General features: G+C 44.4%; 4 protein-coding genes across 4 annotated transcripts; 2 read left to right on the plus strand and 2 right to left on the minus strand.

Annotated features, from left to right (window-relative positions):
- Window positions 1–210: 210 nt before the first annotated feature.
- Window positions 211–2,384, plus strand: LACBIDRAFT_306505 (uncharacterized protein; the record flags this gene model as incomplete). The annotated part of the gene is made up of 8 exons (XM_001885356.1): window positions 211–234; window positions 287–396; window positions 445–606; window positions 741–863; window positions 916–1,048; window positions 1,107–1,541; window positions 1,597–1,917; window positions 1,971–2,384. The coding sequence occupies 8 exons, from the start codon at window positions 211–213 to the stop codon at window positions 2,382–2,384; spliced, it is 1,722 nt and encodes a 573-aa protein (XP_001885391.1).
- A 1,610-nt stretch (window positions 2,385–3,994) lies between these two features.
- Window positions 3,995–6,976, minus strand: LACBIDRAFT_331030 (uncharacterized protein; the record flags this gene model as incomplete). The annotated part of the gene is made up of 10 exons (XM_001885420.1): window positions 3,995–4,109; window positions 4,147–4,258; window positions 4,398–4,662; window positions 4,720–5,303; window positions 5,433–5,485; window positions 5,584–5,826; window positions 5,922–6,257; window positions 6,546–6,708; window positions 6,876–6,888; window positions 6,974–6,976. 10 exons carry the CDS (start codon window positions 6,974–6,976, stop codon window positions 3,995–3,997), a joined length of 1,887 nt encoding a protein of 628 aa, XP_001885455.1.
- Window positions 6,977–9,754: 2,778 nt separating this feature from the next.
- On the minus strand, window positions 9,755–9,969 carry LACBIDRAFT_306508 (uncharacterized protein; the record flags this gene model as incomplete). Its single annotated transcript, XM_001885421.1, has 2 exons — window positions 9,755–9,769; window positions 9,820–9,969. The coding sequence occupies 2 exons, from the start codon at window positions 9,967–9,969 to the stop codon at window positions 9,755–9,757; spliced, it is 165 nt and encodes a 54-aa protein (XP_001885456.1).
- Window positions 9,970–10,272: 303 nt separating this feature from the next.
- LACBIDRAFT_331031 (uncharacterized protein) lies at window positions 10,273–11,090 on the plus strand (the record flags this gene model as incomplete). Its single annotated transcript, XM_001885357.1, has 4 exons — window positions 10,273–10,467; window positions 10,517–10,669; window positions 10,843–10,941; window positions 11,010–11,090. The coding sequence occupies 4 exons, from the start codon at window positions 10,273–10,275 to the stop codon at window positions 11,088–11,090; spliced, it is 528 nt and encodes a 175-aa protein (XP_001885392.1).
- Window positions 11,091–16,376: the final 5,286 nt, after the last annotated feature.

Raw genomic sequence — 16,376 nt, forward strand, 5'->3', positions numbered from 1 at the left:
TCATTGCACCCTTTTACTGGGTATGTTCTCTCAAGACATGTTTGGTGAGCTGCTCTGCACTATCCATTTCCGAGCACTTAGGACCGCTTTTCCAGTATCCACACCTATTGCCCCTTTCATGGGCTCTCCTTTTGTGGCAACCGCCACTGCTACAAGTGTTTCAGAAAATCTTTCTTCTGAACTACGACATCCTCAAGACAAGTGAGAGTCATGGGTGCCACTCATCTTTGGGAGGTGTGTCACGCTCAAGTGAAATGAGAAGAAAAAAATTCTGACTCCATTCCAGATTGTGCAGCCTGCATGTCAGGTGCGGTCGCTATCACAGCTGACTGTGAGTGAAGGATTTGAAGAAGATCGGAACAGCCGCCACACCATCGTGGTTGGTGTCGATGCAAGGTACATCCCTTGCCCCATGGCTTGAGCAGCTCTCACCTGCATTCACAGTATCTGGTTGCACCAGACTCAAGCTGTCTTCCACCATGCCCGCCACTCTCAAGCCGGCGAAAACCCCAAGCTTCGAATTCTCTTCTACAAGCTCAACCGCCTCCTGGATCAATGCCTCGATGTTGTTGTTGTTTTCGATGGTAATGAACGGCCTGCAACCAAGTGAGGAACACACATCCACCCACGAGAGCATTGGCTTACCCAGTGTTTCCGAGAATTTGTGAGGGCACATGGGTTCAGTGACCACACAATATGTTCTAATGTATATCCTCTGAGTGAGAATGCCTTATCGCTAGACACCAGGCTCCTGCTGAAGCGGAGGCAGAGCTTGCTTTTCTGAATAGGATGGGCATCATTGATGTTGTAATGACAGATGATAGTGATGCCCTCATCTTTGGTGCTGTTCATGTCATGTGGAAGTCAGTCAATCTCTCTTTATATCAACCACCTGCTCTGACCTCCTTGCTCCAGCCTGAACATCAAGAAGGATAAGGACAATGTCACCATCTACAGTGCTCAGTCTATCAAGAGCACAGCTGGCATCAACTTAACGCAGGGTGGGTTGCTCTTGATTGCTATTATTTGTGGTGGAGATTATGACAAGGTAAGTTGTCTGTGCAGTTCTATACTATAGACTTATTCTGACCTTGATACTTGTGCAGGCTGGACTACTGGGTTGTGGAAAGGTCGTAGCACACGGACTTGCACAGACTACCTTGGGTGACACCCTTTTGGAGGCTGGTAGAGATATGTCTGAGGCAGAACTGGTGAACTTTCTAGTCCAGTGGCGCAAATTGCTGAGAGTTGAGCTATTGACGAATAAACACGGCTTTTTGAAATGCCAATACCCCTCTGTTGTAAATGCCATCCACCCAGACTTTCCAGATCCATCGGTTGTGCTGAAGTACACACAACCTATTACTTCTTGGTCCCATGGAAGGCCACTACCTCCATTTTCTACTTGGTTTACCCATGAACCTGACCTTGCTCAACTGGGTGCTCTTGCGGAGCGATCATTCTCTTGGCCACCTGACAAAATTGTGGAGAAATTTCGCAAGCGGATATGGGCTGGTGTTTGCCTTCACCGCCTTCTAGAAGTATGCGTCAATATTCCCAACTGACATTACTATCACTAACCATGTCATGTTCTAGGAGAAAAGCCCGCTCCTTGCTCTTGTTGACCATGTAGTGCACGGCATTGTCACCGATGGCTTGCCAGGCCTCTCAGCCTTTCGCCAGATCTGCGGAGTCAACAGCAGCTCACTCACATCAACGATTCCTTTCTATGCCATTGAGATTTTGGAGAACAACCTTTTGAAGAAAGCCACATCCACACTCCAGAACAACACCGATGTTCCGATGGCCAGGAAGATTGCAGTCAAACTTCCAGTTTCTATTGTGCGCCGCATCCTCCCTGGCCTCCACTGGAAAAAGCCACTACCACCTGACCTTCAACTCAAAGAGTGGGAACTGGTGAGTCTGTGTGAAACCTTACACATTTTTTATCTGTTGATTCCAGAGTTAAGATCCTAAAGCCTATGGATCCAATCATTAATATCAAGAACACCGCGGATGTGCCTGACACTCCTTATCCTTGCTTGATCACTGATCATGTTGGTCGCATGGCCGATGATGCAGATGATCTCCATGCCACTTCCTCTTCTTCACACAAACTACCACCGCCTGTTGCTTTGCAGGAAAACATGACTGGCAATCTAGGCCTCTCGCATTCTCGTGGACGCCTGATTTCTGATTTTCTTCACCTTACCAATGATTACACAGACTTCAACCTCACCGGCAGTGATAATCTACTCTTTGACCTCACTGATACAGTCCTTGATCTCACCAACGATCTCACTGACAGTGATACACGCCCTGCTCCCATAACCTCCGGCAGACTCTTCACTGATGAAGTCATTGATCTTACTATTGATGACTGATATTCTCCTTCCATGCGGCACTCCGTATCACTGTTTTCTCATGTAACATTTACTTGTTGCCATGTAATCTGGCTGATCTCTATTGATCAAGTGTCCTTTTGCATGGGATCTCTCCTATTTGACCCAGATGTATGATAAGTTGCGATATTCTCAATCTGATACATATTCCTGCTGGCATGTCTTCCCTCACAATCAAGCTTCCTGCCTTCGCAGGGGTGCGGTGCTTTGCTTCCCCACCAGCTGATGAGAGTCCAGAAGAGCTAGAAGCACAAGATGATCTTGAAGGAGAGAAAGACTTGATTTTCCCATCCTTACCAGATGATACTCTGGCCAACAATCTTGGTTCTTCAAGTTGTAAACCAGGTACATCATTTGCGAACCTGCAGGATTCCATCCTTCAGGCCTCAAAGGGAGTTACAGAGGGTACTGACCAAGAATACATGCGGTGAGCTGCATCATCAATTATTTTAAAGATAACACTGATTCTCTACCAGATTGAAGGCCCAATGCCATGCTTTTCTGGTGAAAGAGGGCCTCATCAAGGATAGTGATCCTTTCTTCTGTTCAACACCTCATGAGCATGCACCACTCTACATTACAGCCTGGATCATGCACCAGTTGGCTACATTTACATTTATTGTGATCCACAACTGATGCATATCAGGTGTGACTCAGTCAACCTGGATGGGACAGACAAGGACATAAACCAAGAGTGATCAACTTATGCACATGCTCAGAAAATGCGTGCAGCAATGACATATGTCTTTGGGTGAATTCATGGACTGGCGACACTCCCCTGGCACAAGCAGGATTTTACTGGAAAAATGGTGGGGAATCCCTCTGTTTCTGTTGCAGTATCAAGCTATATGGTTAGTCTTCGAAGGAGAAAGGTATTCTAATGGCAATTCCCATTTTTGAAAGAGAGCTCAGGTTTCCCAATTTTTGACATTAGGTTCAGGCAGGAGAAACAGCTACAAGTGCTCAGGCAATCACTTCTGTGTGTTCTATGAAGAATTGCGAAACTCATACTGATATTTCACATCAGAAAATGCTCTATGATTTGTACCACTTCAATCACCAAGAGGAGAATTGGAAGATACACGAGGTGGCAGCTGCTTCTCGCAAAAAAACGGACGCAGCCAATTCAAATGACTGGGGTGGTGGCCATACCCGGCAGCTGCTCCAATTTGCATACACAGTCTCTTTTCTTTGTCTACTCCGGTTTGACGAGGTTCTGAAAATTCAAGCACATGACATTGATTTGGTGTCCAACACATGTATCAAGCTCACACTACCATTCAGAAAAACTGTGCAGAATGGAGGTAAGTCCTTGTCAAGTGATTTTCCGGATGAGTAATTCAATTCCAGTCAAGAAATTAAACCATTTTTTCTGCACAAGCTCTCAGAGGCAGAGTGACACTTGTGTCCAGTCACAGCCTATGCCGAATGGGTAGAATATTCTGGGATCAAAGAAGGCCACCTCTTTCCCAAAATGAATAAACATGAACAGGTTGTGCAGAATCAGAGTGCCCCCATGGTATGCTCATTTATATCAGATATATGCACAGATTTTACCTTTGAACAGAGCACAGAGAAATTCTTGGAATGCTTCAGGAATAACCTGATTGACATTGGCATTGATCCATCTCCATACGGCACACATTCATTTCACCATGGGGGTTGCCAGTACCCTTCATCAGAGCAGCGTTGGCCAATCCGTCGCATCTGTGAATGGGGTGGATGGAGCACTGACTTCACACACATGACAATTGTAAAATATCTTATGTCATGGAACGACGTGCCAATGGAGAAGAGGGAAGATTTTTTCAACCCATCAATTGCACCAACAGTCAAATGCTTTTCTTGTGGACGTACTTGTGCATGTGCATGATGTGGTAACATTAAAATGGTTCAGCAGACTAAATGTAGAGTAACTCGGAAAAAAGATTCTGTATTAACTTGCTATCTAAGATTCCTCATCATAGTCAGCCTCCTCCTCTTGCTGAAGCTCACCATGGAGCTGATGATAGTGCCAAGCAATGCTTGAGTCCTTGCTCATCACAACCTGTGTGCTGTCAGAGGTCCGGCGATACAAAAAAACTTTATCAAATTCCGAGCCATACTCTGCGCGTGCTTTCGCACTCAGCGCTTGATCGTTAGCAATGTGCAATTGGGTGATTGCCTTCTCGATGGCAGTGTAAGAGAGCAGCTTGCCATCAATGGTAAAAGCCGCCTCAAATTCAGCTTGAGTTCCTTGAAGGTATCGTTGTGCGACAGTCTACAAACACCACTTTGTAAGCTCACGAAACATAGAAAAAAGCTTAATTTCATGTACTTTCCACTTAGACCACTCGCCCTTCTTCGCCTTCCATGCAGCTGGCTTCCAGTACCAATAGAGCTGGGGCCAGAACTTGAGCGGAATGTGATGCCCACAGACCATGGTGACAGAGACACCACACCAGGCAGGGGACAAGTCATCCCACATTGAAGCCAAACATGGAATATCCTTACTGACTTTGATGTAGGCAGGATTCGGGACATCCTTGACAGTGAACACAACCACCTGGCCACTAGCCAGAGTCAGTGATCGTGTATCAATGGTGCTGACTGATGTTGACAAGATGGTTGGAAAGGATATGGAAAGGTTGGGAGGGACGCAAGATCCCATTTCAACGTCCAACATCGACAAGGAATCTCTGAAGCAGGGGATGGCGGAAAAACCCATGCATCGATTGGACGAGTTGGAGGCGGCATTGGCATGATCAACATGAACCTTGCTTAAGCTTGCTGGTTTGAAGCTCGTGAGGGATGGTGGAATGGAGGGTTGATAGAACTGTCCTGCTGCAGTGAGGGAAGGAGGCGCAATGGGTAGTACAAGTGGAGTGGATGTAGATTGTCCCCCTGCTGATTCAAGAGGGCCTGAATGAGGGTCCATCTCATCAGTCCTCTGCACAGGTGGTTTGTATGGAAACCGCTTGACATAACTCTTCGCCTGTGATTACGTTCAAATTTCAGAATCAATTGGCTAATTGAGAATTGGAGACTTACCCAAGGAACTACCATCGCAATTTGCTGAGCCGTCCGACAATCCTTTGAACGTTCTGTGGGCAGGGCATGCAAAACAGGTGGCGAGGAATCAGAAGCTAGACCACTCTTGAAGAGTGCTGCCCGTTGCACGTGGGATTGCTTCTGGTATCACTTTTGTTTCGCATCTGGCCTGGGACCTTTGTGAGAGTGGGTCTTGGCTGGCCCGAGGCTGCAAGGGAACAATGGAGGTGAGGTACAATGCTTGTAGATATCGAGCCATGCTACTCGCCTCTTCCATCTCTTGTCATCCCAACTGTACTCCTGAAGCCTGGCTGTCAAGTCCGCAATGTTGCCGGATATGGGAAGCTTGAATTCGTGGCACCACTCTTTGAGGATAGACTTGGATTGGCCCTTCCTGTATGGCTTGGATCAGTTGTCCAAAGGTGCAAATATACTATATGTACTCACAGTGTCAGATACTGTACCTCTCAGGTTCCATCATGGCCCAACGATCCAGGGAAGGGAAGCTTTTCTTGATTCATGGTGCTCGCCCGCTTGTGGATCTGAGCGATGTCGACGGGGAGGAGAGGGGCATGCGGTTCCACCTCCATTGCGTCCGAGACCATTCCAAATGTGTTGCCGATCACAACACAGATGAGGGCCAGGAGATCGGGAGCGACGAGGAGGGAAAAATAGACAAGTAGAAAGAGCTGTGAGAGCTCGTGAAGCTCCCAGATGAGTGCGACGGCTGAGAGGAACTCGTCGGTGACATGATGAGTAGCCGCCTGCACTAGTTCCACAGCGACCTGGTAAATGGAGCGTTGGAGGCAGGGGAGGAGGAGGCCACTAAACATGAAACAGGACGATCAGTGATCGTACAGTGGAACACCGAAAGAGGAAATGAGGCTGTGTGCAGGGAGACAATCCAGGGTGCGGGAAAGTGGGAAAGGCACAGTCCAGGGTCACGATGGTGTGACTGGACTGTCTCTATCTCAAGAGAAGTAATGAGTGAAAGACGTCACGTTGCCTTGTGGCATTCGCCACACTTCAGGTACTAGCGCTTTTGCCACGTTGACATCTTTCCTCTCAACTTCCATCTCATCGTCTGCAATGTGTAATCAACCTAACGATTACTTCCTTGAGTCTTCTTGGTCGCCGGAACCTCGATTGGCGAATCTCGATAGCACCGCTGCAAAACTCTGTCCCAGTTCTGCGCTGCCCATCTTGAGGACTTCATCTTCAGCCAACCGCGCTGTGGATGCAGGACCGACTGTCGCTAGTGAGGTTCCTGGCAACCCTGCTGCCCATTGAGTCACCATCAGTTATGATCAAGTCAAACATCACATCAAGGAGACTGGAGACTGCTCATGAAGTGGTCCGTGTTCACCCAAAATCTCATTTCCACTGGCTAATAAGACTTGCATAGCTACTCCAAGTGTTTACCCACCCACCTCGACCACCTACCCGTCCAACCTTTCTATTGACAGGGGGTTAGCATCAGCTGCTCATGTGCTGAAGCATCAATCTGCAAGCATCAGTACTACCAATGCTGACATCTTAACCATTGTTCCACTTGACACAAGGATATCTCCAGCATTTAACACAGTGGATGATGCAGAAATGGCTGTTGCTGGTATGATTTCTTTAATCTTTTTGCTTATATCAATTCTTATTTGATCAAAATTTATAGGTGACCAGGCTGGAGCAATACTTTCCATTCCTCCACTGATTCCTACCAGAATACACAGGAATCCAACTGGAATAGACAGAAAATCTCATTATTTATATATTTGGCACTTCTATTTTAGACATACATTTTGGAACAGGGGAATTGACCAAAATAAACCAGTTCTTTACCCTCCCTCACATGCTCTGATCAGAGCTGTTCAAAGTTTCTACAATCAGAATGGATCAGCACTGATCAGCATCAGCATTGCTGATCAACACTGAACTAGAGACTTTATCTGCACTAATTCAACTCCTCAATACTCAAAATTTCTTATAAATTTCAGACCCCATAGATCTCAATAGATCAAATTTTAATGTACTTGATTGATGACATAAAATCTATTTTACTACATACAGTGCATATCAAAAGGGACAAGGAAATGGGGAGGAACAGGGAAAGGGATACAAGGAAATGGGGATGGACAGGGTAGGGGGAGGGAAAAGGAAGGGAGGGACAATGAAATGGGGAAGGGGGAAGGGGCAAGGAAATGTAGAGGGACAGACAGGGAAGGGGGGAGGGAAAAGGAAGGGGGTACATAGAAATGGGGAGGGCATAGACATGGAGATGGACAGGGAGGGTGGAGGGAAAAGGAAGGGGGGGAGGGAAAAGGAAGGGGAGGAGGGAAAGGAAGAGGGAGGGACAGGGAAGAGGGTGGGTCGTCGTCATCCGCTAACGTGGTCATCGTCTGTTGACGACGTCGTCATCCATTAACGTTGTTGATTTGGGCATCAGGAATTCCATTCCGTCTCATTCCAGGAGCATTCCTTCCGGGTGATTCCTGGAACCATTCTGGTGGAATTTGAATTCCATCAAAATTCTGCCGGAATGGTTTGATCAATTTGGCAGGGCCCTCTGCCAAATTTGATTCCACCGGAATTCCAGGAATGGCCCGGATTCCGGCAGGAATCAGTGGAGGACAGTAAAGACCTCGGCTGGAGGCCCATCACATGAGACTGTCCAATCTTTGCAACAGCCTTTTTCTATGTTGTCTGGTCTGTGTTCTCTTGAAATCCTGCTTTTCAATGTTACTGATCTGATGGCTTTGGCATAGGTGGTTCATCCCACCTTCCCATTGTAGATTCACCAAAATTGAAGTCATCAGGTAGAGTCACAATTTATTTTCATGGTTTATAATACATGAAAGCTTATAATGCAGACTCTCTGACAAAAACTGAGCTAAACAATTATAATAAGGAAGTTCAAAATGTAAATACTGGCAACAACTATGGTCAGTTTAATTGGGCAATCTCATGTTCAAGATTTTCAGCTGTATTGTCATAGGTCTTTTGGTTCAGAATGTCAATAATCAAGGTGTTTGATAAATATATCATTGTATTGACCTCAATAACACCTTGTTCAGAAGTTGAAAACTTGGGCATGCAAATTGATTTTACATGCCAGTTTCAGCTGAATCATTTTGGTTGATGTATCTTATCATTTTAGATAAAGATATTCATACTTGGCTTTCTCCTCCTGACAGCCCCAGGAATTACCATGCAACATCTGCAATTCAACAGAGTCAACCAGCCTCCTGCTTGTGGTTTCTCAATGGGAAGAGCTTCTCTACATGGCTGGCAGAGCCTGGTTTTCTCTGGATCAAAGGCAAATGTAAGCTATCCATAAAGCATATAAGTTGGGTGACAAATTAACCAGTTATCAAGCTGGATGTGGCAAAACAGTTTTAAGGTGAATACTTTACATTCTTTATTGTGTTTAGATGGAGCTAATTGAACTTTTCATTAGCTCTTCCATTATTAATCATCTCTACAAAACACAATCATCTCTGGCAACTGCTTATTTCTTTTTTGATGGCAGAGATTCTCAGAAGGACCTACACACCTGAAACAAGGGACGATCGGACACCTAAGCAAAGAGATTGACAGATACAAGGACAAATTAATTATTTTTGACTATTGTTTGCTGATAAGACGGACTCATTACAAGATTTTTAGTCTGACAACCAATTCCGCCGAGGGCCGAATCTTATTGTCGCATTTTAAAATTTCCATCAAAATTTATTATAATTGTGTTTTGATCCTTCGAAAAGTTGACAAATCTTAGGACAAACAAGAAATATGTAGCCTAATATATCATACTTTCACAGCCTCTTACAAGTACAAAATCCGTATATAGAACATATTCTTGAACAATTTCAAAATTCGTATTGAAGCCATACTTGGAAAATGGTCTGCATAAATATACAACAACATATATATAATCTGACACCAAATCCACCAAAAAGACGAAGCACAAGTCAGATTTAGAGTATTTCCAGGAAACCAAGTGAATATCCCAGTGAAAGGGCCACTCACAGGATCATCACAGCCCGATCACTGGTTGTCGAAATCATTGTCCAGGTAATTGCATGCCTTTGAGTTTTTCTTATGCAATCTCCGGGATTGCTGCACAGTCCGTTTCAGCTCAAGCTTCACAAAGTCAGAGATGGCCCAATTATCTTTGAACCACTTTAGCAATGGAAATTTTTCAAGTGCCTGCAGCTTTGTTAGTCACATTGACTCAACTTGAGCTAAATCACCTTTTCATAAATGGTATCTAAATCGGCACTGGATTGTTGCCTAAAGGAAAGGCTGGTCTCTAGGTGGTCAGCAACCAATCACGAGATTAGACCCTAAGTAAGGATCAGCAAGGCTTTAGGCATCAATAAAAGTTAGAACTTACTTGTACATCTGCGAATTGTTTGTCGTCGACTTTCATTTCAACCTGAAGGTTGTAAGCCCGGGACACTTCCCCTTGTGGTTTTAACATCAGAATTGGGTGGTATGATTTGCTACTTGATGACTCGGCTGTTTCGGGCTCGTCCGGATCCATGACATCATAATGGTCAATGAAAGTGAATGCAGATCTTAGAGTACTTGGTGGAGGGGTGAGCAAGCGCTCAGGGGAAAATATGGACCTTGTGGTTGGACGTGAGTGGTAACATTGGATGCGATGGGGAGGCATTAGAGCAGTTCGAGCGAAAAAGTCGCAGCTTATCAAGTCCATAGGTTGTCATTGTTCTCCCGTCGTTATACAAGAACAAGAAACACTACAACAGTTGGGACATGGTCACCATTGCTATGGAAATTGAGCCTTTAAAGAGTCAGTGGACCACAATGCCCTCATTGACCTGTAATGGCAGACCTAACAATTGAACACACCGAACATATCTTACAACGAGATATTATCATGCCAACCACTCTCAAAAAGTTTCGCAGGGAGATCCTGAAGTCTTTATGTCAAAAGTTCCAACTATCTGTCCCCTCCACTGCCAAAAGAAACCACGTGGAGCCTACCAAAACCGACTACGAGAATGCTCTGATAAATTTTGTGAGATAACGCTGCCAGATGCGCTGAAATAAACTTACTCCAATTTCAGGTGTTGGGTACGCATGAAGATAGTCAAGCCGATATTGAGATGGGTATTGAGACGGTGGCGGTCGATATGCGGAGCTTGCCTTTAGAACCTCTCCTGGTGGACAAAGACGAAGCTGCACGAAGCATTCCTGAAGTTCCCCATCACATACTCCGCGTACGTCACTTTGAAGGGCCAAAAGACTGGTGTCACAGACAAGAGATTGATGTCGAGTGCAACGACAACGGAGACCTCAACCTTTTCACAGTCCTCCAAAAGCTCCGCATGAACGGAAAAGTCGTCATAAGAATGATAAGCCGAAGTCTTTACCTTGCTAAACACCTTTATAGGTTTTGGATCCACGGAAGCTACGGCCGTTTCTCGAGTACAAGGTGAACATGCTCGAAGCTGACGACATTGACTTGCTCTTCAAACATGGCTACCTATGTGTAATCAGTGAGAGGACATCAACCAACAAGATGCTAATGACCATGATATGACTCATCTCATTATCTAGTTCAACCAGAAAAGCATCACTGACGGGTTTTTCCTTGGGTTCCAACCGTACCCTAACGGCACGCCCTGGAGACAACATTGACGTTGACCAGCCAGGGAACAATTGCTCACTCCCTGTACGACCTTAGGCTCGCCGATTACAATTGACTGGGCTTTCATTCATCTATTGTATATTCGTTCTGAAACTTCATATGGACTACAAAGATATTGATTCCCCATTGTCATGGCAAGTGAGTGGTTGTGGGAGGAAAAAAGGCAACAACCCAACACCTTGCTGGTTTTGACAATGGCTACTTTAGGGCAGCCTGACATCTTTCCATTGATCCTTGTAAGGCTCCCCTAAAGTCACTCAAGCCAATAGACACCAAACCACACAAACACACACTCCCACTCACAAGAATTTGGGGAGAACTAGGTGTTGCACCTGCAATTGAATGAGTGCCTGGAACGTACTAAGTTTTTGTTGATATAGAATATTTACACAGAGTAGATTAAATTTATGAGCCAAGGGGTGAATTTCGATGAAAAAAGCGTAAGAAACGATCATTCCAGCACTTAGGAATACCCTAGATCATCCCCATCACCGAGGCTAACTGGTCAGATTGCATGGTAGGTGGTTCATAATTCTTGAGCTGCAGAAGTGGTTTTCTTGGATCTTTCAAAGCACATTGACCATCATTGTATTTTGCGACCTTCAGAAGCTGACCGCAAAGCGGACCGCTAAGTGGCATGACGAGTTCCCCCTCCATCGTTGGATGGAGGGGCAGCAGATGTTGTAATGGTATTTCCAGGGTTTTGAAGTTGATTGAGACCTTCGAAATACTACCACCAATTGCGGACAAGAATTGCGCATACTTGCCATGGTAAATCCCTCCTTCATACCATTTTGATGGATCATGTACTATTAATCTGAATTTGTACTTTTTGAAGGTTTCATCAGCCAACCAATACGGAACTGCCTCTGGCAGCATTTCATCCCCCTCATCCTTGTCTTGCCGAGGTGTTCTTGATGAAGGGTCCCATGCTGGACTTCCTGGTATATCTGTGGGGAGTGGAAGAGGAGTCGAGCATATGAGAGATGACGGTCCTGCTTCTTTTACAGTGGGAGCTGTCAATTGGGATATGTTGCGAAGTTCAGAGAGTGGCACTGAAAGCATATCGTTTTTCTGGCTGCGAAAACTATGAGTCAATTGAGTCAAAATGAAAGATGAACTTACAGAATGCGTAAATGGATGAGAGGAAAACATTCGACTCTCATTGTGGATATAGCTGTAGCATTCAGCTCAACCTGTGCGTCCCCTTGCAGGGTCGTAGATTTGATTCTTCCATGGTAACCTTTAAAATTCCTGTGAACGACGCCTACTTCTTTGCCTTCATATTGGCGGTTAGGATTTTCGTTTATTCTGACTTTCCGGCCTTCATCGGGGTCCTGCTTTCTTTTTTTGTTGATTGTTTTGACGATTGCGTACTGCCTGTTCAGGGGTGGGGGTGGTATTGGATGTATTGTTGTCCACACAAATGGCGAAGAATAAAATTTGACCTTTGAACACGATGTCCTAACATAAACAGGGTAAGCTATAAGTAAGGACCTCTCGACCGGTAAACATTACCTCTTTCTCCTGCGAAATGTTGACAACGGAAATTTTTGGATCGCCTTCACTTCCAGATTCAACAGCCGTCACCCATTCTATAAACCCAGGATTCGGGTCTGTCATAATCTGGACCTCATCCCCAATCTGGAAGTTTCTTCATAGATAGGGCATCAAAATCCCCTGAGTGACGCCCTGTGTGGGTATAGTGACCTGAACTTCCAAGCCGTCAATTGCTTCAACTTCTCCCAATAATCCCTGATACTCTCCAACGAGAATCTTAACCGGATCTCTGAAACGGAGACACTCTAGCATGATTCTGTCCCGAGTTTTAGTCAGAACTTTTTCTGGAACATCATAAGAAGGCTTGAACATCTCCAGTTCAGTGATGGTGGGCATTGCCTCCGCTGGGATGTAAGAGTTTGTGTCGAGGTCATTGAGAAGTAGGTGACCACATTCGCAATATAATTGTTCGCAACCTTTTGGATCCGTGATCTGGAACCGCCAATTTCTTGCAGAAACACTGCTAGGACCGAGAAGGTGTCCCACTTCAAACACATTCATTAACTTCTGTGGAGGGCGTCCAGAGGTTTTCTTGTTTTCAGTAAAGTTGTGCCATGGGACAACAGCGACGTCGATCAGGAGAGACCGCTTGTCAACATGTTTTATCAGGGTGATATCGCCTTTGTATAGTCTCAGACGCTGCAATCTGACCCAATGATGGAGTGTTGGAGTGTAGGTGTTCCCTTCGGTCAAGCACTTCAGGTAGTTATCACCAGGAACGGGTTTTGTTTTGTTGGGAGTAACATGGGGGACATGAGTGAGCATTCTCTTGGCATCCTCTATTGAGGGCGCTTCAACGAAAACTTGCCCAGGAAGGGTCGCATGTCCAAACACGGATAATGCTCCTGTCACACGGACTTCGTCATTTAATGCCCACTTCATGATGTTGAACACAGTCACTTCCTTGTAACCGACCTGCTGACGTGCTTGTAACTCGTCCACACTGTATAAAAGAATTACACACTTTGCATGGTACCTCCCACAAATTATTGTTGTCATGAATTGCCCTGGGTTCAGGAGAAGATTGCCCTACTGTGATAGGCGTAGAGGTCGATGCACGTTCGTGAGCATGCTAGACGAATGAATGCCATTTTGAGCCCACTCCAGACTCGTGTTCACGAAACGCCTTTGCCAACAGGGTATGGGTGATCAGAAAATCACCGGCATCCTCGGACTCTGACTCGTTATCGTCGATCAATGAGTCTACATAAGTGTGTGAGACTCAAAACGAAAAGATTGGATGCACACACACCCAAGTTACCATCTAATTCATCTTCACATTCCTCGGCATCGGTCTCTACGGCCTCCACATCGACAAAGCGGTTCATGTGTGATTCCAAGTCCTGGAGAGATGATGAACATTAGGATTCCTTGGCATCTCAGTACAATACAAACTTCACATGCGTGTTTTTTGCCTTGACTTCGGGACGAAGAGCTCTGATTTGATTCTAGTAAGACTAAGTTGGCAGCACAACTGTTAGTACCTACTACTATAGACATAACAACTTGCGCTATATACGACTTGTGCTAATGAGTGTGAGAAAAGGAAAACAGAAAACAAGTGATCAGGGTTTGAGGCATCAGTGTTGAGGTCAGGTTCACAAAAGGTCACGTGATGTTGACTTTCATGAGACTACAAACCTCTAGGAATATGCGGTAAGAAATGGGCCACATATTTAAATAGTGTGTCCTTCGAAATAGTAGCTATAAGCACCTGTGTGAACAAGGACAGGATAATGATTAAGATGAACTGCCATAGCCCAATAGATGTTAATCGAGGCGGCGGTTCTACACCCTGTTCTTCGTCAGGCTAGATAAAACAAAAATAAATGTTATTGAATCAAAAAGCTGATGGACATACATATGTACGGCAACTGTGCACCAAATCTTAATGTGATTTCCAATGGAGTGAGCCTATCATCGATCGTTTAGCATAAAACTAATTTCTGATCTTAATCAACTAACATCGACAATCTGAACCAGGCCCGCTGAAGAATGACAGTTTCAGAAAATAGCGCTTGAGAGTAAGAGACAACCGACGTACATGGTGCATGGTGGAGCGCAGCGCAGAACAAGCCGGTATTGATGTTGAAGAGTCGAGGGGAGCTGTCATCACTACCAACCATAATTAAAACACCTCCCAGAGCTGAAGCGACAACTAGGGGGACATTGGTATGGATTGGGTGTTGAAAAGATCTCGTTGGGCGAAGTGGTGGGATTGAGTAAACATCGACCCCATCAACTAAATTGGACACGATGAGAGACCGATTGTTGGCAGCGACAATTGCGTGGCCACTGTGGAGAAGTTACAAAATCAAAACGAAGTGAGGGTACGGGCTGAACTTACATTTGAGTCACTAGTGGCTACCACTATTTATGATTAATCTATGACAACTGTCCAAGAGCCATTGTGTATAATGCCATGGGTTTTATGAAAGGCATCTCATTAGGATTGCCCATCTATTTCATTCAATTTGTCACTGGAATCTTTCATAAGTTATAGGCAAGGATAATGAGATATCATGGGGATATTTCATTAGGCTCTTTGGCCCTTTATTTCATTAGGCTGCTTCGCTTTTTCATTACCATTTCATAGAATTTTCATTAGGATATTTCATTAGGCTCCTTGGCACTTTCATTAGGTTTTCTTGGAATTTTCATTGGGATATTTCATTCAGCTCCTTGACCCTTTCATTACCATTTCATTGAATTTTCATTAGAATGCTTCTTGGCGCTTTCATTAGGATATTTCATTACACTCCTTGACCATTTCATTAGATTTTTCATTGGGAGATTTCATTGGGGCATCTGGCCCTTTCATTACCATTTCTTTTAGGATATTTCATTGAGCACCTTGACGATTTCATCACTTCTCATTAGGCTCCCTGGCACTTTCATTACTATTTCTTAGATTTTTCATTAGGATATTTCATTAGGCCCTTTGGCACTTTCATTACCGAAAACTATATAATAATGATGATATGTATCACATGGGTTGTTGGGAGGGTGGTCACATGACCAATTACCAAAAATAGTCAAAAAGCGAAAGTTGTACCCCTGCACTGTAGCTTCCCGAATCTGGTTGAATTATGTTCTGAAGTGCTCCTGTTGTGGAGATATGAGGTAAAGGAATTCCAAAAGTGTTGTGTTTTTTTTTGGTTTTTTGCATTTTTCTTCATGAAAACAAAACTAAATAACATGATTCCAACACATTTAGAAAGCTGGATGAAAGGGCAACAAATATCATATCGTGGGAAAATTGACCAAAAAAGGAAGGTGCATTCCCTAAAAGAACAATCAACACTGACAGACTACAAGAGTTAGATATAGACTACCAAGTTTACTGATAGACTACAAAAAAGTTGGACATAGGCTACAAAGTTTACTGATAGACTACAAAAGACTACAAAAGTCAGACTTAGACTACAAAAGCTTGGACTTAGCATTAGAAAAGTTTGTAGTGTCTGCTTTTTGAGGCTACAAAAGTTTGTAGTTGACATATAGTTTATAGTGTCCTTGACTCTGTATAGGTTATGGGGATGAGGTTAAAGGATTGACATGATTTTACATATTGCCATTGCTGCAGCATTTACTTTTGACATCATGTACAAATTGTCTTTCACATCAAGAAAGGCTATTCTATGCCTTCATATTGATAGCTACTGTCCTATCTCAAATCATGGTTCTAGGTCCATGTGGATAGGTTTGAAGGATAA

The sequence above is a fragment of the Laccaria bicolor genome, genomic scaffold, assembly GCF_000143565.1.
Source record: "Laccaria bicolor S238N-H82 LACBIscaffold_31 genomic scaffold, whole genome shotgun sequence".
NCBI lineage: Eukaryota > Fungi > Basidiomycota > Agaricomycetes > Agaricales > Hydnangiaceae > Laccaria > Laccaria bicolor.